At 36.9% G+C, this 27275-nt stretch overlaps 1 protein-coding gene across 7 annotated transcripts in view; it reads left to right on the plus strand.

Annotated features, from left to right (window-relative positions):
* Positions 1-27275, plus strand: part of cntn5 (contactin 5) — a 117634-nt gene that overhangs the window by 37579 nt on the left and 52780 nt on the right. For all 7 annotated transcript variants that reach the window (XM_080888201.1, XM_080888203.1, XM_080888204.1 and 4 more), the window contains 3 exons: positions 13149-13355; positions 22470-22593; positions 22705-22880. In XM_080888201.1, the coding sequence (XP_080744327.1) occupies positions 13149-13355; positions 22470-22593; positions 22705-22880 (507 nt within the window). The remainder of the gene's footprint in view (positions 1-13148; positions 13356-22469; positions 22594-22704; positions 22881-27275) is intronic.

The raw sequence follows: 27275 nt of genomic DNA on the forward strand, positions 1-27275 counted from the left end.
AAAAAAAAAAGTATTTTAAATTCACAAGAAGAATCACTGCAAAGTGCAGTGACTATTGAAAGCTTTTCAGCCCAACATGAGCACTTAAGAAATTTCTCATAAATGGCTTGTGTGTCTCTATGTGGGTGTCTCTTTGCTTTATGTGCGATAACAGAACAGGCCACGGTTGCTATAGAAGATTCTGATTTTTCAAACATGAATAGAGAAATAGGAAAACTGGTTGGAGAGTCAACAGACTCTGGTTCACTAAGGTCTACTATGGGACTTAACAATGAACCGAATCTTACAGTAGTAGTAGTACATTTGGCACCAATTCCCAATGAAAGCAATACTACAAGGTATTGGTGTATGTATGAAGGTGGTAAGAAGATATCAATACTAACAGAAATTCCACTATTAAGTAACTGTGACTTGGACTTTTTAAAATTAGCTGACAGGAAGTTACTGTGGAAAAGAGAAGAGTTTTCAGTAATTCTTTTTCTGTTTGTCAAGACTTCAACAGTTTATCAAGTTTATGGACAGGGACTTAGCGGCTTGTGTAGTTAATTTGGTTCAGTTGAGCCAATTCTGTCCATTGATTTTTGATCTCAGGATTTGGTTTCCTGGTTCCTTAGATGTGTACAGTTGACAGAATTTGCTCTGCTTGCTCATTATGGGTGTCTCATCTCAGTACTACTACAATGACTTCTGTTGTCTTCCTGCTTTGTAAACTAGCTTCCTTTCAGAAAAAAAAGAATGCAAGGTTGTTTCTCCTTCTGGAATATAGGTGAACATATGTTCACATATACTGTTATGTACAACAAACTCAAGTATTTAAATGCTGTATATTTTTGCTATATTATTTTTAACTTGGTATTTTTTGCACTACACATATAGTGACATAGAAAGAAGGAAATACAAAGAATGTCATCAATTCCCCTACACTGATGGCTGCAGTATTCACTGAACATATCTATGCAATTCAGCTGAAAATTGGATACAGGAAATGCAGTCTTTGTTTCATTCTTGTGTGATTTAGTTGAATGACAATGCCAGGAGATTTATCACAGTGTAAACAAAAGTATTTCATGATTGCATAAAAATCTAAAAATAAGACACCTACTGTTATGCATGTGCATATTTTTCATTTTCTTTAACCTTTATTTAACAGCATGATATGACTTTAGATTAAATTGTCTTTTGCATGTGTGTACAGGCTACAATAGACAGCAATACCACCAACAGAGTAGTAGTGCACGCACGCACACACACACAACAAAACATCTAAATTACACAAAACACATATGCCAATAGAGAAAAATACAAAAACAGCCAAAATGTATGAATTATAGCATCTGTAAAGCATAAACCAGTAAACACATTGTCTTGAGCCAAAATATGGGGGTAGTAATATTGAGTCAAGACATTGTTTTGCAACCTGAATAACATCCTAAAAATCACAAATTCAGTTTGTGAGACCAGCTCCATTTAGTTGAGGACTCCAGGAGGACAGAGCTTTAACTCAGAATACCCTTTTCTAAATATTTGGGGCAGATATTGTTGCTTGACAATGACAAGTTTTTAAATTTGTTTGCCTTCATTCTTCTTCAGCCAAACTTTTCAAGGGACTTGAATGCATCATTCATCCATACATTAACACTAATTTTTGTCTTGAAGGTAACTGAAATGAATAGAGTCCAATTGTTGCAAATTTGTTGCAAATTGTTGTTGCCTGAAAACTGTGATACCACAAATAGTTTGGGTCATAATGACGTTGAAGTTGAATCTTCCATATGTGGACTCTGAGGAAGAGCTGTTCAATTTATACAACACGTATTTGACTAATGTTGTAATAATATATATATATATATATATATGAGAGAGAGAGTTGTAGTTCTCCATTTTAGTCAGAACAGCACTGTGAACTAAGTGTGCTTTTAGTACTCACAACTATCAGAGACGTGTCACATTTTAGTAAGAGTGCCACACTTCAAACTGGTTTTCAATATTATCAGCAGTAGGAGCCGTGAGCAGCTGTTCCCACGGGTGTGATGCTGTCTTTGTCTAGTATAATACTTTTGACACAATGGTTTGTATAATGGATTTTTGACCCACTGTTCTCCACGAGAACAGAAAATACTCAGTTTGAAGACAGTAGTTGCTCCATTCTATTTTACTTTCCCCTGTGCCTCTCTTCGTTGTCATAGAAGGGTGTGGACCCTTCTATGACATAGAAGGGAGAGGGCACTAACAAAGTGGGTTGGGCAGGCATAATGTCTGGGGCCATTTTTTTTTCTTTTTTTTCCCACCTCAGTCCACCAGTGATTGAAATATAATATTTCTTAGAGTGTTAAGTGTGGAATGGTAATTCAGCTTTTCCTTGGTTAACTCAGAGGTATCTCAATATTAAAAGTGGGTTGCAGGGAATATAGATGTGTAGTGCCGTATAAGTGATGCATGAAGTAATTTTCACCAAGGGCAAAAGAGTCAAATGACAGAAATATGGCTGTGTGTGGGGAAACGAATGAGTATTTGCATGCAGTACACAGAGCCGGACCATGCAATGAATATATATTGCTGTAATTGTATACCTTGAAAAATAAACTTTAAAATATGGAGTTGTTATAAAAAGTGACACCCCCATTCCATAACTGCATCTCCCACTAGCCTAGCATTCCAATAATCCAAAAGTCATGGTCTGTTAGTCAGTGTACAGGAAAAGCAGTCATCAGTAATCACAAACCTGTGCTAACCTGGTACATTTAAACCGTGTTGAATACAAGGAATGTGGATGTCATGTTCCTGTGTTTCCTGTACATTATTTGATCAGTTTAAAATGTTTCAAGATTAATTAATTTCAACATGTTGGACTTCACCATCACACCTTGAACAAGTTGTTTTTAACTTACTTGTGTTTCCTATTTGTTAATTCCTCTTCTATTTTCACTGTCTCTTGTGCTTTGTATTTCATTTCATTTCCACCTCTGTCTCATTACACCAGCTGTGTTCACTTCCCCTAATTGCCCTCTTGTGTGTGTGTGTGTGTGTGTGTGTGTGTGTGTGTGTGTGTGTGTGTATGTATATATATATATATATATATATATATATATATACATATATATATATATATATATATATACACACATATATATAAATAAATAATGGTGTCTTTCCCTTTCACAGTGTCTGTTTTTGCTCCTTGTGTCATCCCTGCCCAAATTGTCGAGTCCTATATGAACCTTGCTATTTGGATTTTGGGATTTTCCATCAGTTTGAATAAAAGTGTTTCCCGTTTGTTCGATTGTCTACAGAGTCTGCATTTTAAGTTCTGCAAATGCATGACAGTGGAGTCTATTTTTGGTCCAACCATCAGGATAAAGAAAACGTATAACCTCTGACTTTTTTTTTTTTTGTCCGATTATTATGCATCTTCAATATGAATTTTATGTTAAGAAAAAAAAGGAACAAGTACAAGCAGCATACTGAATTTACTCCCACACTTGCCATCAGGAGGTATGACACATTAATACCATAAATCATACAGTACCATTGCGGTTTCATTGTTACTGTGGCAAGGTTGAAGCAACTCATACAATCCCCACCGTACGCCAAGGATCATGAAAAAAGACTGGGTTTTAGTAAGTAGTCCACTGTGATATGAGGTGAAGTGAGGTTGCATATGATGTATGGATTGTTCTATCTGTAATGATATTCCACTGAATAAATGGTCTCAAGCATAATCAGCTTCAGTCAATATAATCTTCCTGTGAAGGTCTTCATTAATCTTACAGGCTATGCCTAATCATGTCCATCTACTTGAGCACCCACGAATGTCTCACCTACTTACTGTATGTTATTCTAATTAATTTTTCACACCATTGTCCAGAGGCTGCCGACAAAGCCCCACAAGACTCGCATATTGTGCCCTGCACAGTGTCAGCCCAACGGCCTAATACAAGTGGATAGGTTTTCAGTGTTTCCCCAGTGTTTGTTTCTCCAGATCTCACCTCTGTTAACTCGAAACGTGTCATCCTCCTTTAGCCTCACCTTCACCTCTGTTGTTGTTTTGTTTGCATGTTAAGTCCCTTGTCTCAAATCCATGTACGTGTCCTTTGTAGGCACACTGCATAATAATTTAGAGTAGCTTATTACAGAAAGGTGATCTCCATTAAAGTAAACGTACAGTCTAGTAGTTTAAAATAGAGATGGCACGATACCACTTTTTTATGTCCGATACCGATACCGATATCATAAATTTGGATATCTGCCGATACCGATATGAATCCGATATAGTGTTTTTTAATCAACAAAACTGTTTTTTAAAATATCTTGCTGCATTTTGCAAGTCTGCAAGTTCATACTCAAGTTTAAAACAACAACTACACTAAAGCTATTCTGTTATACCTGTATACAAAAAAAATATTTCATAGTTCAGCAATACTGATCAATCTAATAAACTTAGACCTACACCATCCTCCCTATTCTGGTATTTTAAAGAGTACTTAGCGTAAATATTAAGCAGCCTAACTAATAGGGTTCCAACTCCCAGCAACAACAAAATTAAATAAATAAAAAATAGGGAACCACCCCTCACGCTCCACCTCATGATGCTTAATCGCCGTAATCAACCTTAATTTGATGCAGTGTGAAAAAAAATGCACAGAAATCAATTATTTTTCAAGAAATATTAAATAGATTCAACATCTTTCTTCAACAAAATTGCAGACTGCACAGATGGTACCTTCCCAAAGTAAAAAGTACTATAGCTTACTAGGGTATATATATTAGACTTAATAGTCACTATATACAGTAATTGACTTCTATTCATTTTACATCAAATTAGAACTTTGGGTGTCAGATAATTATTTATTAAAAGCTAGACATTTTAAATGAGAATAAGAAAGAAAAGTATGTCTTTGTGCCCCCTTTTCCCAGTTAATGCCCTATCGGCCCCCCTGGCTAAACTTTGCTAGATCCGCCCCTGCACAGTTACCAGCCGTCAGCTACGTAGAAAAAGATCCTGGTGTAGAAATTAATATTAAATAAATTCTAACAACAGCTTATCAAGCTTAAACGTGCTGCTGTTGTTCAGCCGCTGGTTTGCTCTTTCTGGCGCAAAGTGGACCAAAAACAAACGAGAGACAGACTCGCGACAGAAAAGCCGATCAGCTGATTTAAGCAGTTTCACGATTGAAGTAGCAGCCGGAGAGCGAGAGGCAGTCGCTTGTTAAGCTTAACGTGGGAATGCTTTACAAACATTCAGAGATGGACTTACACACTTGCTTTACTTCTCTCGGGATAACTTTGTCGGAGATGAAATGCCGGGTTGCTAGCGAAGCTCCAAATGCTATCCAGACCACCAACAGGTCCTGCATGCCACAGCTGCTCTATCACGTGATGCATACGTTCTGAGGTGAGTTACGGCGTGTTGCAAGTTTTGTGAGGTGCTTTCGTGATATTTAATGGATCGGATTACATTTTTTATTTTTCTCCGATATCCGATCCAGTAATTTAGGTCAGTATCGGACCGATACCGATACGTAATATCGGATCGGTCCATCTCTAGTTTAAAACACACGTCATAATAAAGACAAGGTAACAGGAATGTTTGACTTTTTGTTCTTTGTTCAAGTATAGAATGGCTGTTGCCTCCTTTGTTGATGTTATCATGAAGGTGGTGTTAAGACCTGAAACGATCACCGATGGCATTGCTCTGGAGCTCCCTGAAATACAGCAAGTGCAGGCCTTTCAGCAACAATGAGTGTGACTGATTTTGCACCCACTGAAAGATAGGGATCAGCAGGATCTGCAAGGGTCATTGCTTTTATCAGATGAAGGTGACAGCTGACAAGTGCAAGTGCCCGTTGGCTTCAGCAGTCAAACAAATAAAAAAAGTTATTTGTCTGACTGCTGTGTTTGTCAGGATTTAGGAATGCTATTTTTCCTGAGAAAAGACAGTGATACGTTTTATAACCTCCACCACATATTATGTCAATTAAAGCATACATGCAGTTTGTACAACATCCCTTTAACGTTATGTTATGTTTCTTATAATAGTAACTTTTTGTTTGTCTGCTTGTCTGGTACCTAGGATGCCAGTGTATAATTTTGCATAGTTTTTCCAAACAAGCCAGGGAGCATGCATGTCTCTGTTAAAATCAAATATGTATAGTTTTATTTTAGTAGCAGCATCAAGATATCTGTTTATAGGCTCTGCTTTTTTCTTGTTAAAATTTCCTTGGTGGTGCCAGAGGTCAGACAAAAAGGGCTACACTGCTTCAAGCTGACAGGAGGCAACAGTAACTCAAATAACAACTTGTTGTCCAAGATATGCAGAAGATCATTTTTGAATGCACAACACATCCTACCTTGAAGCAATGACTGTAGAGCAGAGCAGCTATAGGAGGAGAAGACTGCACTGGGTGCCACTCAGCCAAGAACAGAAAACTGAGGCCACAGTTCATAAGGAACCACCAAAATGTGACAATTCAAGATTGATAAAATGTTTCCCGGTCTGATGAGTCTCAATTTCTGCTGCGGTATTTGGATGGTAGGGTCACAATGTGGCATAAAAAACATAAAAACACAGATCCATTCCGCCGTGTGTCAACACTTCAGGCTGGTGATGGTGCTGTAGTGAGTATATTTTTTTGGTATACTTTAGGCCCCTTTGTACAAACTGAGCATCATTTATATCCCACAGCCTACCTGAGTGTTGTTGCTGACCATGTGCATCCCTTTATAACTACAATGTACTCATGCTCTGATGGCTGTTTCCTGAAGGATAAAGCAGCATGCCCCAAAGCTCAAGTAATCTGAGAATGACAATATATGTAATAGCACCTTGTTAGATGTGGTTGAATAGGAGTTTCACACCATAGGAGTACAGCAAACAAATCTGCATTAACTGCATTATGCTATCATGTTGATATGGACTAAAATCTCATAGGAATGTTTCAGCACCTTTTATATATAATATAATACCTAAAGAGTGGCTTGTGAGTGTATATCTTTTTTATGAAGTCAGTGGAAACAATAAATAATATTTGGATGGCTGTTACAATATAAATTCATTGAAATGACAGTAGCTTAATCACCACTGTTGTTATGTACTTTACAGGCACTGCACTTTTACTATTGCATTAAGTGGTAAAGCTGTGTTAGTAATTCACAGTATTTTATTGTACCATCTTGAACCCCTGGCATAATGAGCAACGACTATGTACTAAACTCAGGTGTGTCTGCATTACTCATCCATAATGGGTGAAACTAAGCTGTTCATGTGTGACTTAGAACTAGTTTACTGATATGAAGGAGAAAAAGGCTTCATCGCTGCTTCTTCTCTAAACACCAGATGCATAAAATCCATGCCAATATTTCATGAGTTGAAAATATTTTTCTTACTCATCTACTCTTAATGCAACCATTCACACCAACCATGTAATTTAACTGGACAAATTTGCAACATTTTTTTTTTAAATCAAGCTCAATTTTTCTGATTTTTTTTAGATTTTTGGGGGGATCTGACTAAACAGATCGGACAAATCAGATCACTGAATTTCTGTAGATGTGCAGTGAACACACAATGAGGTGGAAATAGTAAAATATTAGTCTTTCACGTCAGACACAGCGAGATGCTGATCCGGGTCAATCGGCTCTCTGAAATGATTTCTCTGCCTTTTCAGATGTGATCTCAGCCCTGCCAACAAGACCTCAAACTGCCCTACTTACATCCTGCAGTATGTACAAAAGCATGATAAAGTTTCAACTCCTGGATCAAACTACGAAATTCTCCCTACTGCTGCCTTCTCGTGAGAATTGGATGAACCAGAATCTCAGTTTCTTAGTTTTATTGTTAAGAGAAATCAGAACCAGCTCATCATGCCTCTATGTTGACGTAATTTTTTTCATAATGCATTTTTTTGATGACTAATTCATCACAAAAATGCAACACGTTCAGTGTCTACATACGTTACACGGCAACTTTCGATTTGGAAATTCGTTTGGTTTTTTTTTTCACAGTGCATTCAGTGTGTAACAGTCTAATGCTTGATTTAGTCTTCTGCAGGAAATATGTACATCCCAACTCAGGTTACCTAAATCATGTAACCAGAAACTCCTTTTATCCCTACACTGCAACCTTCCATGACATTCAAAGTCATTGTGGTATGCCTCAGCCAAACTAGTAGTACATACAGACATTTCTCGGGAGATGCACTCCAAGTTACACAGAAGGTTGTGGCATTGGGTTAAAATGGGGTTCCCGTTATGGCGAAAGTTACGATGTAGATCTGACGCAGAAGTATAATTCACGTGCTAAGTCTATATATGTATTGTAAAAGCTATTAAAACAATTAATAATACAATTAGACCTATAAAAGCAATGACAAGTATTATATTGTTTCACAAAGGGCAAGACAAGATAGGATATAAAAAATGCTTTATTTATTCCAACGGTTAGGAAATTACTGTGTTACAGTTATTTAGCTACACAGTAGCTTATGCCGTTGATTTAACAAAAGTCGCGCACGGGATAGCACAAATTCACAAAGCCACCAATCCAAAAGTTTTTCAGAAAATCCTTCAAAAAATACCTAGTAACCAGTTTCTTTAGCTTGTATCAACCTGACTGTCAGGAGTTATGACTGTCTTACTGGTTTATTACTTTAGGGACACTTAGGTACATCAAGTATAATACAATGTCAAAAAAATGAAAGCTACTTAGACCTTAATATTTAAAAAACACTAGATTATCATATCTGAGTGTGTCAGAATTGTGATAGTCCTACAATAGCTACAGTATGTTATATATTAAATGAAACCATAATGTTGCTCAAGCTCATGAGTATTTTAAAATCCCATGCTCCCAATAAGTATGACTCATTTTGTACTGTGAAAAACACTTCTGGGCTATTTTTTATGGTTCCGGCCCAGTCTGAATTTGCATCAAAGGCTTGTGTTAATACTCTTGGGGTAAGCTTTTATTTGATTCACTAGTCCTTTGGTAAAAATTACCCCTCATAGTTTTGTACTCTCTCAGGTATCCTAATGATTTGATTCTGATTTTAGGTGCTGTGGTTTGGTTACAAAATGATACATCCGTTTCTATATATGCACATTCATAGTGTTGTAGTCATTATTATTTATCACCGTTAAAGTCTGATGAATCTAGTAACATTATTATTTATTTCCACTGCAGGAAGTATGCCAAATGGCATTGATGAGATACGGCATGTTTACGTGGAGATGTCCTGTTTAGCGAGAGAAATTAGCTGTATGTCCTGACAGTATTTTAAATCTTGACTAAATGAAGTCATTGCAGCTGTCATCTTTTAACAGATCAACCTGTTTTATTACAAGCTGTTTCCTTGTAATCATTCAGCTTCTTTCAACCATTACATCTTAGCTGTCAGTCAAAGATACTAAGTTGCTTTATACATTTTTGCATCAAATATGCTTAACACCAGTCTGCTTCTGATAGCTTGGCCTCAGCTCAGTTATAAAAAATTCAGTTATATATTATGTTCTGAGCTCTGCTTGAATTGCAAAAAAAAAATCAGTGTGACAAACACGATCATAAGCAGAACTTTGTGTGACTCACTCTGTATTCCTGTGTGACTCTAAATGTTCATTGCAGGGCATGACAGATCTTTCTAGTTTTTCTCCAGGGTTTCTTTACCCTACACCAGGCCTACAGGGTCATGTTGCCAGGCTGCATACCCATCATCTCATACATAAGTAACTACAATACTGTGCAAAAGTACACCTCATGTCTATATATTTTGTCTACTAAAGAGTCAAACTTCTTTGCTATATTTTTAAAGTGGTCTCGAGCAATTGTCTTCAAGCGCTTTCAAAGTTTTTCACCCGTTTCCAATGATTGGATTTAAAATACACTGACCTGACCATTTTCATAGATTTATTGGCACTGACCTGTGAATCCTTGAAGGCCCCTAACTCTAAGGATGAGACACTTTTGTGTCTACACATTATAGATAACTTAGCAAAAAATGAAATTTAAATCATATCTTTAGGCACTTTGTTACTAGTAGCCTGTCACAAAGAGAGCATCTCTCGTGACTGAGGGCCCTCGTCTGTGTGGTAACAACTGGGTTTTCAAAGCTCATTTTTCTGAGGGTGAATGTGTCACTGCTGGAAACTACACCTAATACCATGGGTCAGTTTCTCAAGCAGCCTTGACACATGAGACCCACATTCCATCTCTACAATTCCTTCCCTCCGTAACTGTGAAAGCATGCTGACCAGTAATCGTACCTTTAGACCAAATATCCTGAAGGTCTTGGTATCTCCTGATATGAGAAGTTGCCTGTCCATTAACTCTGCAATACGCTGACGGGTCAGCTATCCATACTGCTGGTTGAGGGCATCCATTGTGTTGGTATAAGGGAACCTAAAGTTGCTACAGGAGTCGGCAATAAGCAGCTTAAGGTGATCCAATAATATCTGGAAACTGAAGCGTTTTGTTGCATCTGCTGGGAGAATATTTTCCTGGGCCATCCTCAACCATGCAAATTCCACTGGATTTGGGTATACAAAATCTAGGATGGTAGGTATGGGACCCTGTAGTAGCGCTCCTGACCCCCACTGGACTCTGATGGGGGACCATGCTCCTCCCATGCAGGTAATGCATGGGATGACAGGATATGGCATTATTTTTGTGCCTCTATTCTGGGCGCACATTTAAAAAAAATTGCAAGTGCAAATGTTGCATTTTGAGGAGAAAATTATTTTGAGCAAAGAAAAGCTTAATTTGAGCAAACAAAATTCATTGCTGCGTGCAAGAAATGTATTTCAGTGTTTGCTATTATCCATATACACACACAATAACAGCCCCTCTCGCTCAGTTGTTGCATTTGCTCTTGCTCAGATTTCTGCTCTGTGTGCTGACAGATATCTGCGGACCTGCTCTCAGTGTGTTGCTCAACATCTCTGCACCCTACACGCTCAACTCTTTCTGTACACATTATAAATGTTCCACAAAACCAACCATTCACAGACTTGGATGCGAAGATTGTGATTAGCTGTTTTGTTCTCCAATCAGCTCACTAGCTACTCTATTCCGGAAGCACTGTCCAAAATGTAGCCAAATCCAGTGGAGTGGTTTGCTTTAAGCTAGATTAAAACCAACAATGGGCTTAAAAATTATAAATTTTTAAAACAAATAACATACTAACCAAAAATAGGTTTAGCTACACTAATACATTTCTTGTACGCAGCAGAATTTTGTTCGCTCAAATTAAACTTTTCTTCGCTCAAAATAATTTTCTCCTCAAAATGCAACACTTGCATTTGCAAAGTCTTTTTATGTGCACTCAGAATAGCAGCACAAAAATAACGTCATAACAGGAGCGCTTTTTAACAAATACTGCATTTAAAATATTTATGTTGAACATTACAAACAGTGCTAATATAAATGCATTGCATTATTACAATGCCATTAAGCCGTATTACTGAGGCTCTAAAAAGTAGCTAAAATTTTATTTTGGAATTCTCTCTCAAGTTAATACGATTTGTACCTTTCCAGGTGTTAAAGGCACATTTAATGAAGTACTGAAAGGTACTGTTGCAGGCATCAGCAGTGAGAATATGATTTATACCACAAACTAAGCTGATTTTTGGCAGGATAAATGGTTTAACTGACTACCAACCATCTACTAATTGCTTTGCTTTTCAATGTTCAAACTCACAGTATCTTTAATTTCAAATGGAGTTCCATATCCTGTTTCTCAGCAGAATATGTAATACTGTAATTGCCTGCTCTCCATTTGTAGATTGCTTTTTTTTTCTTTTCTTTTTTTGCAGCTGACAAGTCCCCAAGGACACATAATTATTTCTCAGTTTTGTTCAGTTCTTTCACAGCTCTTTATCATGTAGGGTAAGAAACTCCCACCCTTCTTTGCAGATATCTGATTAAGTTCTTCTTGAGCTTTAAGATTATAGTCTTATGCATTTTAGTTTGAGCCATATATTTGCACAGGATTGGTTCCATAGTACCAGTAATTTTAGCTATTCCTTAGCTGTATCGTGCAGTTGCTTTGAAACGTGTGAAACGAGGATTAAATTTCAAGCAGAAAAATACACTAATTGTTTATGTTTTCTTGAGTTATATTAATAGTATCACAAAAGTAAAACGAATTGGAACAATACCATTAAAAAAGTGGACTGAATTCTTCAGAAATATGCTGCAGACATTTATGGTGACAGCGATGACTAGTGACAGCCTCGACATCTTTTTTCAGAGAGGATATTATTCTGAACCTCCACGGTCTCTTTGACTTTAAAGGAATCTGTTTCTCTCCTGTTCTGTTACACTTACCATTTTATTCAATTTGAGACTTTGATGACAGTAATCTCCAGAATATGCAGTGTGTCTGTGGTTCCTTTTAAGAACTGCATGTTTTCACCTAAGGCATCATAAGTGCCTTTTTAGTCAGTACATCAAATGGTGCTACGCAGCAGATGCTCCAAAAAAAAACAAAAAACAGACTGTATGAGAGGCAAATGGGAAAACAGACTCCTAGATTAAAATTGTAGAATAAAAAAAATGTTTAAAAAAGAAATTAGAATCTTTATGGGTAATTTCACACCTTTTTAACAGGTACTGTGGTAGTGATTTTGAAAATGACTTTTATATTAGGTGGATATTGGGACTTTAACAGACAGATATTTAATCTTACACAAATCTCTTAGACCTTGTGGTTACAATTTTACTCAGAAATTAGATCAACTATATCATTTCTATGCATTTTTTAGACATTGTAAGTTGTTTTTTTCTGTTTATTTCACTGTCTGAGTTTTACGACACACCTGCTTTCTCCTTTATTTTTGCCTGTGTGCTATGCCTCGTTTGTAAGCACTAGTTTGCTCCAAATTATTCTATTCCTTGCAGAATGAAAACTGACTAGAGTTGTTTTGCTGCTGAGTTTTATACTATACACTACACTGGAGTACTTTTCTCTTTGTTATTTATTAAAAAGGTTAGTGCTTTCATAATTTGTTCTTTCAATTTGGACATCGACTTGCTGCAACAAATATCCACTAAAACTGAATTTGTTGTTATTGTTGACAAATTTAACTTCAGTTTCAGTTAACATCCTGAACATAAATGATTTATCCTTAAACTGTGTTCCACATTTTTTCCCCCCCAGATTTTGCAAGAGCTGTTGCAGCACGGCCTATATCATATGCAGCAGTATTACGAATGAAGCCAGACAGCTCTTCTTCAGTGGTCAACTCACGCGGCAGACCTCAACACTACAGCAGTGGGCTGGTGACTCCTGACTGGCCTGCTTTCTCCAGTCACCCCCTGTCAGCCCTGAGTCTGCATAGCTCTCAGGAGGACTATAGAAGCGAAGGTAAAACTAATGGAGCAGTCAAAATCTCAGTTTGTTTTCTCTCAAAAGTTTTTGATTTGTTAGAGTTTGCGTTCATACTTGCATATATACAAGCAAATGTTTCAACAGGGATACATATATATAAACACAAAAGCTTATTAATGGGAGAATTTGGACAATTGTTTTGCTGCATAGAAGTCATCTCCCATTTTATCCATGGATACTTAATATTTGGATCCCTTTTGACTTAATTTACACTTTATAGTATACATTGTTTAGCAAAGTAGGAAGAGAAAGCTGAGTATGTTTTTTCTTTTATGGCATAGTATGTCTTACTAGCTATCAATGTCAGCTTCTAACTCCTTATAAGTAGAGAGCACCACTTTTTCACGCTATTTTCTGTTGTTAGTTCTGGATTACATTCTCAGTCGGGGTCAACTACTTTCAAGTCACCCTATACAGGGGTGAGACCTGAATTGTGAAGTTCAGATGACAGTGTTCTCACCCGCCAAAATGAGCCTAACCAAAAGGGAAGGCACTCCAGAGTTTGACTGAGCTCCTCCAAAAGTAATTGGTGTGAATGCACTCTGCTATGTCTGCACTCTGGCAAGAGTTTGCCATATTAGGTTAGACTTTATATGTTTCTCTCTGTTTAGGTTTGGTCTGGAAATGAATTGTACCTATCCGTTATCACCGCATTCTCCGGGGAGACCAGGGTCATGCCCTTTGTAAAATTGAAGTGGGATCATTGCAATATTGTGCTCACTGTGCTTCTGCCAGCATAGAAAGAAATAATGGATAGCTATGTCAAAGACAAGATGTAATACCCAAAATGCACAATGGAAACACAACATCATAAATTTACATGGGTCACTTAGTGTCCTGATTTCAAGAATTAATAAGTCTTGAGGATCTAATGACACATTGATGCTTTGATGTGATTAATTACATCATGCTTATTGCATCTGGAAGGCTCATTAATGGAAATCTGAAGCAGTTTCTCTATTGTCAAACCGGATCAGTAGTTCCTAATAAAGTGAGTCATATTAGAAGCAGGCATAAAATTATAATATCTATCCTTTTTTTTTCATTTTTTGTTTCCTTTGTTACCTTCTTTTCTGTTCCAGGCGCTTGTCTATTCCTTTCTGCCTATCTTTCTGCCTTTTTTACTTTCTGACAGCATTATCACTAGGTAGCCATAAAATGACTTACATCTATATAACCAAGGTGAAGGTAATGCCTCTCCACTGTCAGTGTTGACAGGACCATTATACCATTGCACCGGATTGATGTTCAGTGGATGAAATGGATGCCAATAAGTAATGTACCGTTGGTGGATTGAAGGGGGTATTGCGTTTTTTGACTCTATGACTGACAGATGGCCATGACACTCGAAGTTGAATGACACATATGCTTGTGTATGTGTTTGTATTTTCTACAGACAAACACATAAACAAATACAAATGCACTTAAAGAATGATATGGGGTTTTTTTTTTTTTATCCAACTCTCAAGTGTTTTCAAATTATCACAAACATGTTGGTTGAACAGCTCTTCAGTATTGCTGTGAAGAAGTAATTGTCCCATTCCTGATTAGTAATTTGTTTGCATATTTGTCATACTTAAATGTTTTAGACACATCAAACAGATTCTCCTATTAGACTAAGATACCGAGTGTAAAAAAAAATATATCGATTTTAATTGAAAATAGAAAAAAGCTATCCAAATCTACCTGGCAAAAGTCATTGCCCCCTAAACCTAATAACTGGTTGTGCCACCATTGGCAGCAAACCTGCAATCAAGCATTTGGCTGTTAAGTTAATTGGGATTCCTAGATTGGCTGTAGGTGTAAATATGAGCACAAGTAGCCATCTGTCTCATGTCTGTTTCTTTGTTAAACCTGTGATGCACTAGCAACCTATCCAGGAGGCTGTCTTTGGAGTGTGACTAGAAGCCTCAGAGGGAACCCACACAGACACAGGGAGAACATACAAACACACTGAAAGGCTCCAGCCAGATGGTGGATTCGAACACAGGACATTCTTCCTGTGAGACAACAGTGTTAGCTACAGCATCACCATGCTGCCCCTAAATAAAAATAAATGCATTTAAAAAGTGTTTAATCACAGTTAATTAATTATTTAACAAGCAGGGTAGTTACTTTTTCCCTTAGTAAGTTAAATCAGCAATTAAAAGATAAGATAACTTTTATTAGTCCCACATGTGGAAAATTTGTTATCTTACAGCAGAAAGTGGAGAGTACAAAGTTACAGTAGCAAAAACGTTTGAATAAGATAAGAGAATAAGAATAAGATACTGTACACAATAGAATAAGATACTATATACAATAGAATAAAATACAATGTTGTCAGAACAGAATTTTGTATTTACTCAGGTTGTCAGGTTTCTTTTCATATAAATGTCATTAAATTGTGTCAAATAATTGAGGAAAAAATTGTCCTTGAAGCGCAGATTCTTTCCCAGAAGCCTTGAAAATTGAGGGAAGTCTGGAGCCTGTTTATTTCTCCTTAATTGAGTATGTGGGTTGCACCCATGAAAAACTTTAGACAAATTGACATTCAACAAATGTATTAATTTAACAAGCAGGTACCTTGGTAGCATCTGGAACAACCATGCACAGCTGCAAAAGCCTGGCCTTTCATCCTCATGCTAGTGACCAGCATAGTACCACACTGCCGTGGGATGGCATCTCATTCTTCATCCAGCATTTGCAGCAAGTCAGCCAGTCTGATTGTGTGTTTCTGACATAAACAGCATGCGAAAGCTGATCCCACAAGTGTTCAGTAGGGTTAAGATCAGCACTGTAGGCAGGCCATTCCAACCTCTACACTCACAAGGGAGTCTGGAGGGAGTCCCTGATAAACCCTGCTCTGTGAGGACGAGTGTTGTCATGTTGGAGGATAGAGTTCAGTCTCAGACTGTGGAGATATGGGATTGCCACTTGTTGCAGATTCTCAAGTTGATCTCTCAGTGTCGGGATTGGCTCCAGTGATGACAAACGTTGCCAGTGAGGGATATGCTGCCCAACACCATCACACTGCATCCACCAAAATCCACCAGCTGCCAGTGTACCCTGTCTTTGACATCCCATATTATATGGAACTTGGCCTTCAAATTGGAGAGAGTACTAGGACACACTAAAATAATGCTGCAACCTGGGTTTTGCAGAACATTAGCTTGAAGTTGCCCTGTCCAGATCTTTGGAGCAGACACCAACTGACCACTCTAGCTCTTTCTATCAGTCTATCAATCAATAATTCAATCATTCTTTTTGCAATGTGTCCTGGTGGATTTCTGTGTGGATGTTCTCCATGTGCGTGTGTACTCCATCAGAGTACTCTGGCTTCTTGTCACACTCCAAAGACAAACTCTTGAGATAAGTTGCTAGTGCATCACAGGGTTAACAAAGAGATAGCCAAGAGACAGACAGCCACTGACGCTCACATGTAGACCTAAAACCAATTTAGAATGCTGTAGGAGGATAGAGTTCAGTCTCAGACTGTTAACAGTCATGCCTTAGACTGTGGGAGGAAACTGGAACGCTTGGAAAAAACCCAAACAATCACCAAAAGAACATTCAAACACCATATAGAAAAGTGCCAGTCATTCAGTGGTTCAAACCCTGAGGCGACTGTATATAGCACTGCCCCACCGTACCCATAGTAAAGTCAGTTAAATCCATATTATGTTTGCCTTTGAGCGCTAACAGAATGCATATGAATTTTTCCTGTGGCTGTCTGCACAATAATGCATTGTAAATAATATACTGTGTACCAGAATTACAGTGTTGCCAAGAAAGACAGTGATAGTCATTTATTGTTTAGGCTCCAGCATACTGGATTTAAAATTAAACACTAAGTGTGAAGCTTAAGTGTTAATTTTCTGCTTTAATCTGAAGGTGTTTACATCCTCACTGATTGAACACTGTAGGAATTCTCTTCCTTGTTAAACATATTTCCCTCACTTAAGGGGATGAAACTTAATTTAAATATTCAATACTGCTGGATGTTATTATATATTATATATTATTATCAGATGTAATAATATATCATTCTTATAATAATATGATTTAGACTGATGAATTAGGTCCACATATTTGTATGCTGATTGACATCACAATAAAAATGGGTGCTGCTCAGCTCGATATTATCTAATATCACTTCCTGAGTTTAATTACGTTTTTTAGGTTGTCTGTCCCTATGTTTTTCTGTTCCTGCAATATATAAATATAAATATAAATATCATATAAATTCCATGTGAATGTATATTATGATAAGTCAATTCTGGCATTTCCTGCACCTTTTAGCAACATATATTATATGTTATGACATGGACTCACCTGAAACTTGATTGTGTTTGAAATACAAATATTTTAATAATTTTCAGTGGCCCATTCGCTAAACTAAGCAGGACAGGTGCAGCACACTGATATTGCTGAGTTTATGTGAGTTTATGTTTAAATAAGATGCAGAAAATGTAAAGACCTGATGGGCTTCTTTTATTTTTAGAACTAGTAACACTGCAAGGACTGACATCAGTTGCTTTATATGCACTGTAAGGTTTGCAACTTAATATTGATTCATTTTCCTCCAGTGATGAGGATATTACTTCAAAAGCTATTTATTTCCCTGTAGAACAATGAATTGCTGACAGTATGAAAGAGATTATATACAGCACGGGAAGAAAAAACAACATGATTCCCATTTTGTCATTGGATTATTTGTAAATAGCGGCAAATACTCAAGGTTGAGTCACTCGTATTGTTGCATTGCTGACATTATGTACCAGATCAAATGCAGTGTCAGCTAGTGATGAATGCCCTAAGTGTATTAAAATGGGTTCTGGGGATAATTCTCTGATTGTTATTGCCATGTTTATCTTCCAAATGTTATCTCTCCAACTCTCACACACGATGATGCTCTGCTCTTAATGACAACGGTTAACTGAACTAAATCTATGGTTACAGTTGTGGCCACAAATGTGACAAATATTTTGGATGTCAGAGCCAAAACATGGAGACTGTAAAAAACAATCTTGAGAAAGTGGCTCACATCCAAACTGGGTGCTGCAAGAATTTCAGTTCAGTAGTAGAGAATTCAATTGAGGATTGTTATGTAAGTTAACTAAATTATAAAAATTACATTTTACACTAGCAAAGTTGCCATTAACTGAATGTACTGATAGATTCTGAAACTGTTAGTGTTATCAGGGGGAAAAAATCATTTTTTGTGACAAAATAAAGCAGAGTTACTTCTGTTATTTGTTTCTCTTTTCTCTCCTAAACCAATTCAAAAGTATCACATAAATAAACAGTATTGCAAAATATAGGATAAAAACCTTCCCTAAGGCCAACTAAAGCAAAATGCTCAGTGTAATTATGTCTGTTAACCAGTTGGTTGTTAAGCTGGCTGTCCCATTGGCATTGCATGGAGCCACTGCAGGTTGGAAGTTCAATGATTATGAAGTTAACAAAAATAGCTGATATTATCATGCTTAGCTTTGAGTTTTTTAATGTCAATGAAAGGTAGGGAAGGTACGTGTTAGTCTCTGACGAGGGCATGCTGCTGCTTAAACTACTGATTTAAACAGCAGCATGCATGACTTGCATATATATATATATATATATATATATATATATATATATATATATATATATATATATATATATATATATATATATATATATATATATATATATATTCAGCTACTATATTCTCCTGTGTCACATGCAAACTTCAAAGAAGCTCTGTTTACAGAGCTTAGAATATCCCTAAATGTGCAATTCTTTTGAAGAACACAAGATTCAGCTGTCTTTTGCAATGTCTGTAAATCTGATGTGTAATGCAACTAGGAAGCCTGCCGTACAAGGTGCATCACTTTTCTGTTACCAGCCGAATGAAACAAAGAGCACTCGGAAGAAACAACACAACTGCAACAGGGACTGTCAAGCAGAAAACTCCAGGGCTGAATGATACTGAAATAAATAAAAAAATTACTGACATTTCGCTTCTGTCTATTATATATTTCTTTTTTTTTAAAAGGCAGGCTTTTTCCCCGGCTGACTTGAGAAGCTCTGTTTGATAATAATTAATTATTCTACAATCTTTGGGATGATTTTTTTTAGGAATGTGCACCAGTATAGAAAAACTGAAAAATATTTTTTGGGCGTAAAAACGATCAATTCGTATACTTACTTACTTACTTACTGCTACAATACACCGAACACTAGAGGAGACGCCCCTCTGAAGGCCCATCATTATTGCTCCCTTCCTCAGGAGTGAGACTATTTTCTCCAGCACCATGCTTGTCGCCGAAAGGTGGATGCTCATGGCAGAATGTGTAACCCCTCCTTAACAGGTCCCATTTTGTGGGAGGGAGGAGTTGCAATCTGTTCAGAGAAAAGCAGAAGACTGGCACATTGAGAGAGGATGTACCCATGTGCCCTGTCCTGCTTGCTGGCAAGAAGGCTGCAAGGACGCCTGCACAGTTTTGTTTGGCCTGCACCCCAAACTCAAATGTTGCCTTTTTGTTAGATGCTCATTTTGCAGTCTGCCGCTCAATAGGTAACAAACTGGGTGTTTTGTAAATGGATTTTAAAATCTATGCACCAAAGAACCCTTCAGTTGAAGTAAATCAACTTATATGTGTCATAACAATTTAGTTTTCCTTGTCTGACACATATCCTCTGATGTGATTATTGACACATTACTGTGTCAGAGCTAGAAGGACATTGAAAACATTATACCTCCAAAAAACATTGATGTCTGGGTAAGTTTTTTGTAACCTGTAGTTCAGTGGCGTTTACAACTAAAGTTTTCTCTGTACTGTTGTAAAACAATCGTGTCTTGTATATATTGGTATAGCAAATTGGTTGACAGTTTCATCTTAGCTCTTTCATTAAAATCTATTTAATGAGGTCACACTGTAGGTACCTCTGGACTCCTAACAACCCATGTGTCCCCCATGTATGCTGCACGCTTTCAACTAAAAGAACAAAAGTATGACAGTTTTCCCTTTGAACCGCGCACATGCATTTGATGACAGTTGTGCTCTGTGCCTTAAAATGAAAGATCAAAAGTGTTCAAAATGTCATATTTCTTTGCTTTTGGGATATCCTATGAGTTAGGAAGTCAGTGATGTGGTAACGCATGGCTGGTAATTTTCTAGTGCGCATTATGCATTTATAAGTTTAATAGTTCATTTACCTACTGCTTACTAATAACAGAGGCTAAAATAATGATCTAAGATAGATTTTTAACTTGAGGTCACAAAAGTAACAGAGTAGTAAATGCCTCTAAACAATGTGCAGTTATTAATTTGGTGTAAGAAATAAAGATACAAGATAACTGATGTCAATAAAAAATAAACAGAATATAAAATGAACTGTGGAACAATGGTCAGAATTCCCATTGTTCCAGCTTCAAGTCTTCTTCCTGGAAGACTTGAAGCTTGTATAGCTGCAAAGGGCGGGCTGATATTAAACCCTATGGATTAATAACGGGATGTCACTCAAGTTCATATGCATATTAAGGCAGACAAGCAAATACTATTTTCAATACAGCGTATTTGAAATGAGCTTGTGTTCCCATTTAAACGCAATGGTCTGTCTTATTACATTTGTTTGTATATAGCAATTGATTAATACCATATTAAAGCACTTATATTAGAGTTACATACAGTAAATAATTTTGCTGAATATCAGATAAGGTCCTTTTAGTGTGTGTGTGTGTGTGTGTGTGTGTGTGTGTGTGTGTGTGTGTGTGTGTGTGTGTGTGTGTGTGTGTGTGTGTGTGTGTGTGTGTGTGTGTGTTGTTGTTGTTGTTGTTTTTTTATTTTTTTTAATGTATTCTTCTGCTTGCCAAGAGTGTTATTTTAAAAAAGAAAGAAAGAAATAGAGGCCTGGTATCCACCATAGCAAAGAAGGTGAACACTGCAGAAAGATTGACAGAAAAAATAATGCTTGTGTTATAATATTCCCTCCAACAAATAAAAAAAATGCCTGTTTTCTGCTCAGTGGCAGCATCTTTAAATTATTCTGTAAAAGGACAGAAACAAATCTGTAAGAAGAGAAGATGGATAACAATATCGTACTAATGTTATCAGTCCCCTAACATGGTTGTTTACCATTTGATACCTTTGTTTAGCAAACTGTATGTGCTTGGATATCAAGTGCAAAGCCCAAAGAGATAGAAGATGTACACTCCCTGCTTTGCACTCCCAAGCCAGGGCAACAAAAATACTTTAGTAAATAGCAAAGTCAGGACCATCACTTGTCTTTCGTTAATCACTCGCCCATTTAGTCAAACAGCAGTGTGTCCAAAAACGTCTAAAAGAAATGGGATAAAAGCTTAATGGATAATCTTAAAGGTTTAACTTATATCATCATTCATTTTTAACATAAGAAACCTAAAAGATTACCCTGAGGAAAGGATCACTTCTAACTTCAAAAGCTGTTATAGCTCTTGGAAGGACAATGCTTTTCAGGTGTTCTTGCTCAAAATTCAGTTTAGAGTGCCATTTTGAGGATTACTCAGTTCTTTGTAATGTTAGAACTAACAGATTAGTTATAAAATATATCGCTCAATCTGGAATGCACTAATTAGCCACAATATTAAAAAACAGACAGGTGAAGGGAATATTTTGTCCATAGTGCAGTGATCTTCCCTCAGGTCCTCACATATATCTAACTGTTACTTTGACATGGACTAACCACTGGCAGCAACCTCCCTCAGCAGGAAAATGTAACCTGATGGCTTAAGAATCACAACAAGGAGTCCATCAACCTAGCCTCCAAGCTCTCTAGATCCCAATCTTGGTGACCATCAAAAATGCACCAAAGCAAGTCCAGTCCACAGCGCCCCATCTTGTAACCTAAAGTCCCCAAATCCCACAGTGCACCCCAGACTTGTCATGTCCTTGCCCTGACTTGTCAGAGCTGCTTTTACAGAATAAAAGTGATACACACAATATTAAGCAGGTGGTTTTAATGTTGTGAAAAATTGCAAATTTCCTACTGTTTCATGCACAAATCAAATTCCAGAGTTCATAGAAAGCCCCCTGGCACTCTGTTATGATAATTATAATCATCTTCTCTCCATCTCTTCTTTTGTTGTAGAAAGTGAAGAGTTTGGGCCTGTTTTTATCCAGGAGCCAGATGATGTTATTTTTCCTTTGGATTCTGATGAAAAGAAAGTGGTGATGCACTGTGAGGCACGGGGGAATCCACCACCCACATACAGGTGTGGCATTCGTTTGTCTGTGTGCTAATTGAAATTTCAGCTTTAACTCGAAAATAAGTTGGTCATTCATCACAAATATAACAAAAACCTTATTCCTCTTATGTTTTTCAGTTGGTACATCAATGGGACGCAGGTAGATTCAGAGGCAGATTACCGCTACACATTCATCGACGGAAACTTAATTATTTCCAATGCAAGTGAGATCACTGACTATGGAAAGTACCAGTGCAAAGCAGAGAACAGCATTGGGATTGTCCTCAGTCGAGATGCTTTATTACAGTTTGCATGTGAGTATGATTTCTCTGCTTTATTACACCAACTTTCTACCTAGTAAAGTTCAGATAACCGCACTGTAAGTCAGTATTTATTAAAACAAATGGAAAGTGCATTTCATTTTTGTCAGACTAAGAACTTCTATGAAGCAAATACTTAGCTTTAAGCCCTTTTGTCTCTCTGAGTCAAAATAGCCCTGTTTGGTTCTAGGGATAAATAAACACTATGCTTTGTTTTGTTTTGTTGCTGAATATAGTTCCCACAAGCTCCATCTGATACTGCTAAAGGGGTATATGCACTCGAGTGCAAGTGTTAAATGAGACCAAACTGCACGTTTCTTCCCACAGTATAATAAATATCAGAGGGCACACATGGAATCACCAGGGACACTATCCTTTAGTCAAAATGCATTGTTGGGGTGCTCTTCAGTTTCCTCAGGGGGCAATGACCATACTACTCTTACCAGTAGTTTACCCTTCCCAGTCACTGAGTTGTTGCTAGAAAGAAAGGTACACAGTCTCATCCAGTGTTATGGAGCTTTAGAGTTCCTACAGAATTACTTAAGAGGCATCACTAGATTGGCCTGCAGCTGTGTAGCAGGCAAAATGGATGAACTTCTCTATAAAAACACAGCATTTCTTGACGCCCAGAGAACCAAGTGCTTTCTTTACTTTTGGTTGCATTCATTCACAAAGTTTCATATATATCAATATGATCCAAGTGAATAAAAATCAAAAGAGGACCAGTCCTAATTTAAGTGTAAGGCAGATTGCTTGGCAGGCTGGAATGCACAGGCTTCAAAAAAGTTGTGCCTGTTTGTGTGGAACGCAAGATGTACTTCAACATGTACCCTCATCTGTGTTCTCAAACATATCCAGATCTTTTTCTCCTCCTTTTTAAACTTAAGGGTCATGTACAAATTTATGCTTGAGTTTTTTACTTCTAAAAAAAACAAACTAATCTACAACCAATTTATCAGGTTGCATTATCTATACCTAATATTAGCATTATTTTACTGCTATGCTCTTATTATCCCATTTAAGCACCTAGTGTATTTATAAGTCTAAGCCCAAAGCATAAAGATGTTGAACATGGCAAACATGGGAAAGTATAGAAGGTGTTTCCTTAGGTTTCACAGTGGAGGACCCTGACAGCTAATGCTGTTGACTATCTCAAAGTAGTTCTCATATCCGAGGCAATGGGTATAAGAATAGATACATGTGAGTGAAAATTTAAAAGGTAAACATGAACCTTCATCCTCTATATTCAGGGAATCAAGTGGCTATGTTATACTACTGTGGGTATTTTGCTGGCGTTCTCATGATCCACTCGGTTCCTCTTGGAGGAACTGATGATTTTAAATTAATACAAAGTTGAACAAAGTTTCAGTTGGAACTGAAACTTTGTTCAACTATTTACCATACTTCCCATACTAACACACTCTGTTAATTCATTTAGGTTTTTTTCCCCCTTTTAGGGTATTTGTTTTTTCTTAGAAGATGGTTAGTAGTGTGCTTCTGAAGTTTTAGGCCTTACACAACAACTTCAGACAGCACTGAATGACAGCAAATGTCTGTAATCCCCAGTAAAATTAAGTAGAGTACCAAATAAAACTGTAGAGTCCACCATTGTTTCGATAAATTTAAACTGTCTTGGCCTGACTCTGTATCAACCATCATATTTAAAGAGGTACATTTGTTGTTTTTCAGCATTGTGTTTTAAAGAATCAGTTTTCTGTTTTGCAATGGACTCTTTATGTATAGCTTTTTTAGTTTTGTGTAAATACTTTTTAAGTTTCATTTCTATTGATCTAAAATCAGTAAAGATGCATTTTTTGGGCAACCTCCAGAGCATATGATTTGATTTGAAGCAAATAAGGGTTTGTGAGATTTGCAAATCATTCCATTTTTATTCACACAGCATTCCAACTTTTTTTGGAACTGGGGTTGTGGATCATATTTTGGTCACTCTTTGTTTACTGTTGCAGTTCTTCAAGTGTGTGCATTTTGCTTTGGTAATCATATTGAAAAAAATGTGGTTTGAGCAGATAGTGAGGTTAGGGATATGTTGTGTTGATTGGCAGGTGTGTCAGGTGAGATGATGGCCAACTGTCACACATCAACTTCATCCAAACAACCTTTCCACAAAATTGGATTTTCTAGTTTCAATAACAGGCAGGTCATCATGTTGTTACTATAGATATATATATAGATATATAGATATATCTATATAGATATATATAGATATAAAATTCAATGAGTATCAAACACTGCAAGTACTGCTGTTTGATACAATCCTTACACATAGTTCATTATGCTAAACTGTTATACCTGAGAGCAATAAAAAATATGTATGCACAGAAAACAAAATTCATATGTTTTGTTATGATGTAATTAAAAAAATAAGCTCTAATAAGAGAAACTTTCTAAAAAATTTCAAAGATTGTGTACTATGTTTACCAGCTGCTTTGCTGTTTATTTAATAATGATATTTAACATGGGATTTGTGTGACTGAAGCTGCCTTTGCTAAACCATGAGCAGAAATAGTAGTCCAATCATTTCTTCTCTTCACTAGATTCATTCCAGGGTTTTTTCTACCATGTAAAATAACACATCTGTGTGACTGTTTCTTTTGCTTCGTGCACTACAAATATTCAGCAGCGTGAATGTGCAGTAGGCTACATTTCTTTAAAGTGCAGCCCTTCAAAAGGCTAGCCACAGAAACAAAGAAAGGTGCCCTGCAGCACACATTTAAATGCAGAACCTTCCTTCGCTCTTTCAGCATATCAAATGGTGGGTATTTATCACTCAGCATGAAGCTCAACTTTTCCTTCCCTTTTCATGTTAGCACTGCACATTTTTATGCAGTAGCACAGTGGTTGATTGCTTTACCTGGTTCAGATTCATATGGGTACTTCTTTTCCATGTAAACTGAACGTTTTAATGGAGTAATTGATGCTTTATTGAACTAGAAATCAGTGTTCAAGCTATGTGACTTGTGGAATGCATTACACGCATATTAAACAGCATATAGAAACCTGGCTTCTTGTAACTTTGACTTTAGATTGGAACATGATTACCCCAGTTAGATTGTAGAATTTAAAGCACAGCGCTGTAAATACTAAAGTCCTTTACCTGGTCTGAAAGAAGCCTCCAACTTCTATATAGTACCTGCAGCAGGTTGAGTTTGATTCACGCCTACTTAAAATACTAAAGGTTAATGGGCTTGATATTGTTTTGCACAAAAACTTAATAAGTACTATCAGAGAACATCTTGAAAGCCTCATCATAATATCATCATAATAAACATTCACAGCCCTTGTGTGTGTGTCAGTTCACCTAAATGTTTTTGCTACTTTATATGACTCAGGAAACTTTTGTTCTCTATTTCACACATTACAGTAATGTGTGAATTGTAATGGATAGTGAGTCAGATGAGCTATTGCATCTCTGGTTATGTTATATAATAGTAATAATAATAATAATAATAGTAATAATAATTAATCTTATTATTCGTTTAAATTTATTTTAAATAAATACATTTTTTTAACTTATTGGACTGAATCAATTTGAGTAGGCTGTCAGTGTCTCTCATTTATGGTGGTGGCTCTATGTTAATGCACTGTATTCATTTATCTCGCTATAGATAGCGGCCATACTGATCACAGCCCTGCTTCACTGAGTCATGAGAGAGTAAAGAGTGGACAAGGCAGAGTGCATGGGGAAAGGTTGAGTCAAGGCTCTATATATTCTATCCACTGGTCGTGTACTCTGTTCGAAAGATGTTTCAGTAGGATGCTTTTTTTCTCTTTGTTTTGAAATTCTGAGCTACTGAACTCACACTTGGGCTGCTTTTCAGCCGTGACTTTGAAGGCAGCAGGCAGAAAGGAGGCGTCTGATCTTTCTCTCCGAAGAGTCCTTCTCCCCCTCTCTCTTTTTGCGGACGTGAGGCTGGCCAAGGCTCAAGTCACTCCAAGCTGTACAGTAGTAATGAAATTATCAGGATGCTTTAAATCAAGCACTGGAAGAGCCACACACACCACTCTGATATGTTCTACATTATCAGATGTAAAGCTCATTGATTGAATTGATTCATACTGACCTTGAAATATCGGATTTACATTAAGCACCTGTTCCTTTGCTTGCTGCAGATTTCATCACTGACTTGGATTTTAAACATTTATATGGACATATGTTGACTTGTAATTTTTCTGGAAGCTTTAATGGCCATGTTTTTTGTTTTTGTTTTTACATTATTGAAAAAGTCAATAATATTAACTCGGGTACATAGCTTTAGCTTGTAAAAGGACGTTATATTTTCTTCTGGTTTCATACCATATTTAATGACTGAAGCACCCACTTGGTCTTAATTTGTCCTGTATGTTAAATGATCATTCTGTCTATATAGC

The sequence above is a fragment of the Rhamphochromis sp. 'chilingali' genome (assembly GCF_963969265.1).
Source record: "Rhamphochromis sp. 'chilingali' genome assembly, chromosome: 8".
Taxonomy (NCBI): Eukaryota; Metazoa; Chordata; class Actinopteri; order Cichliformes; family Cichlidae; genus Rhamphochromis; species Rhamphochromis sp. 'chilingali'.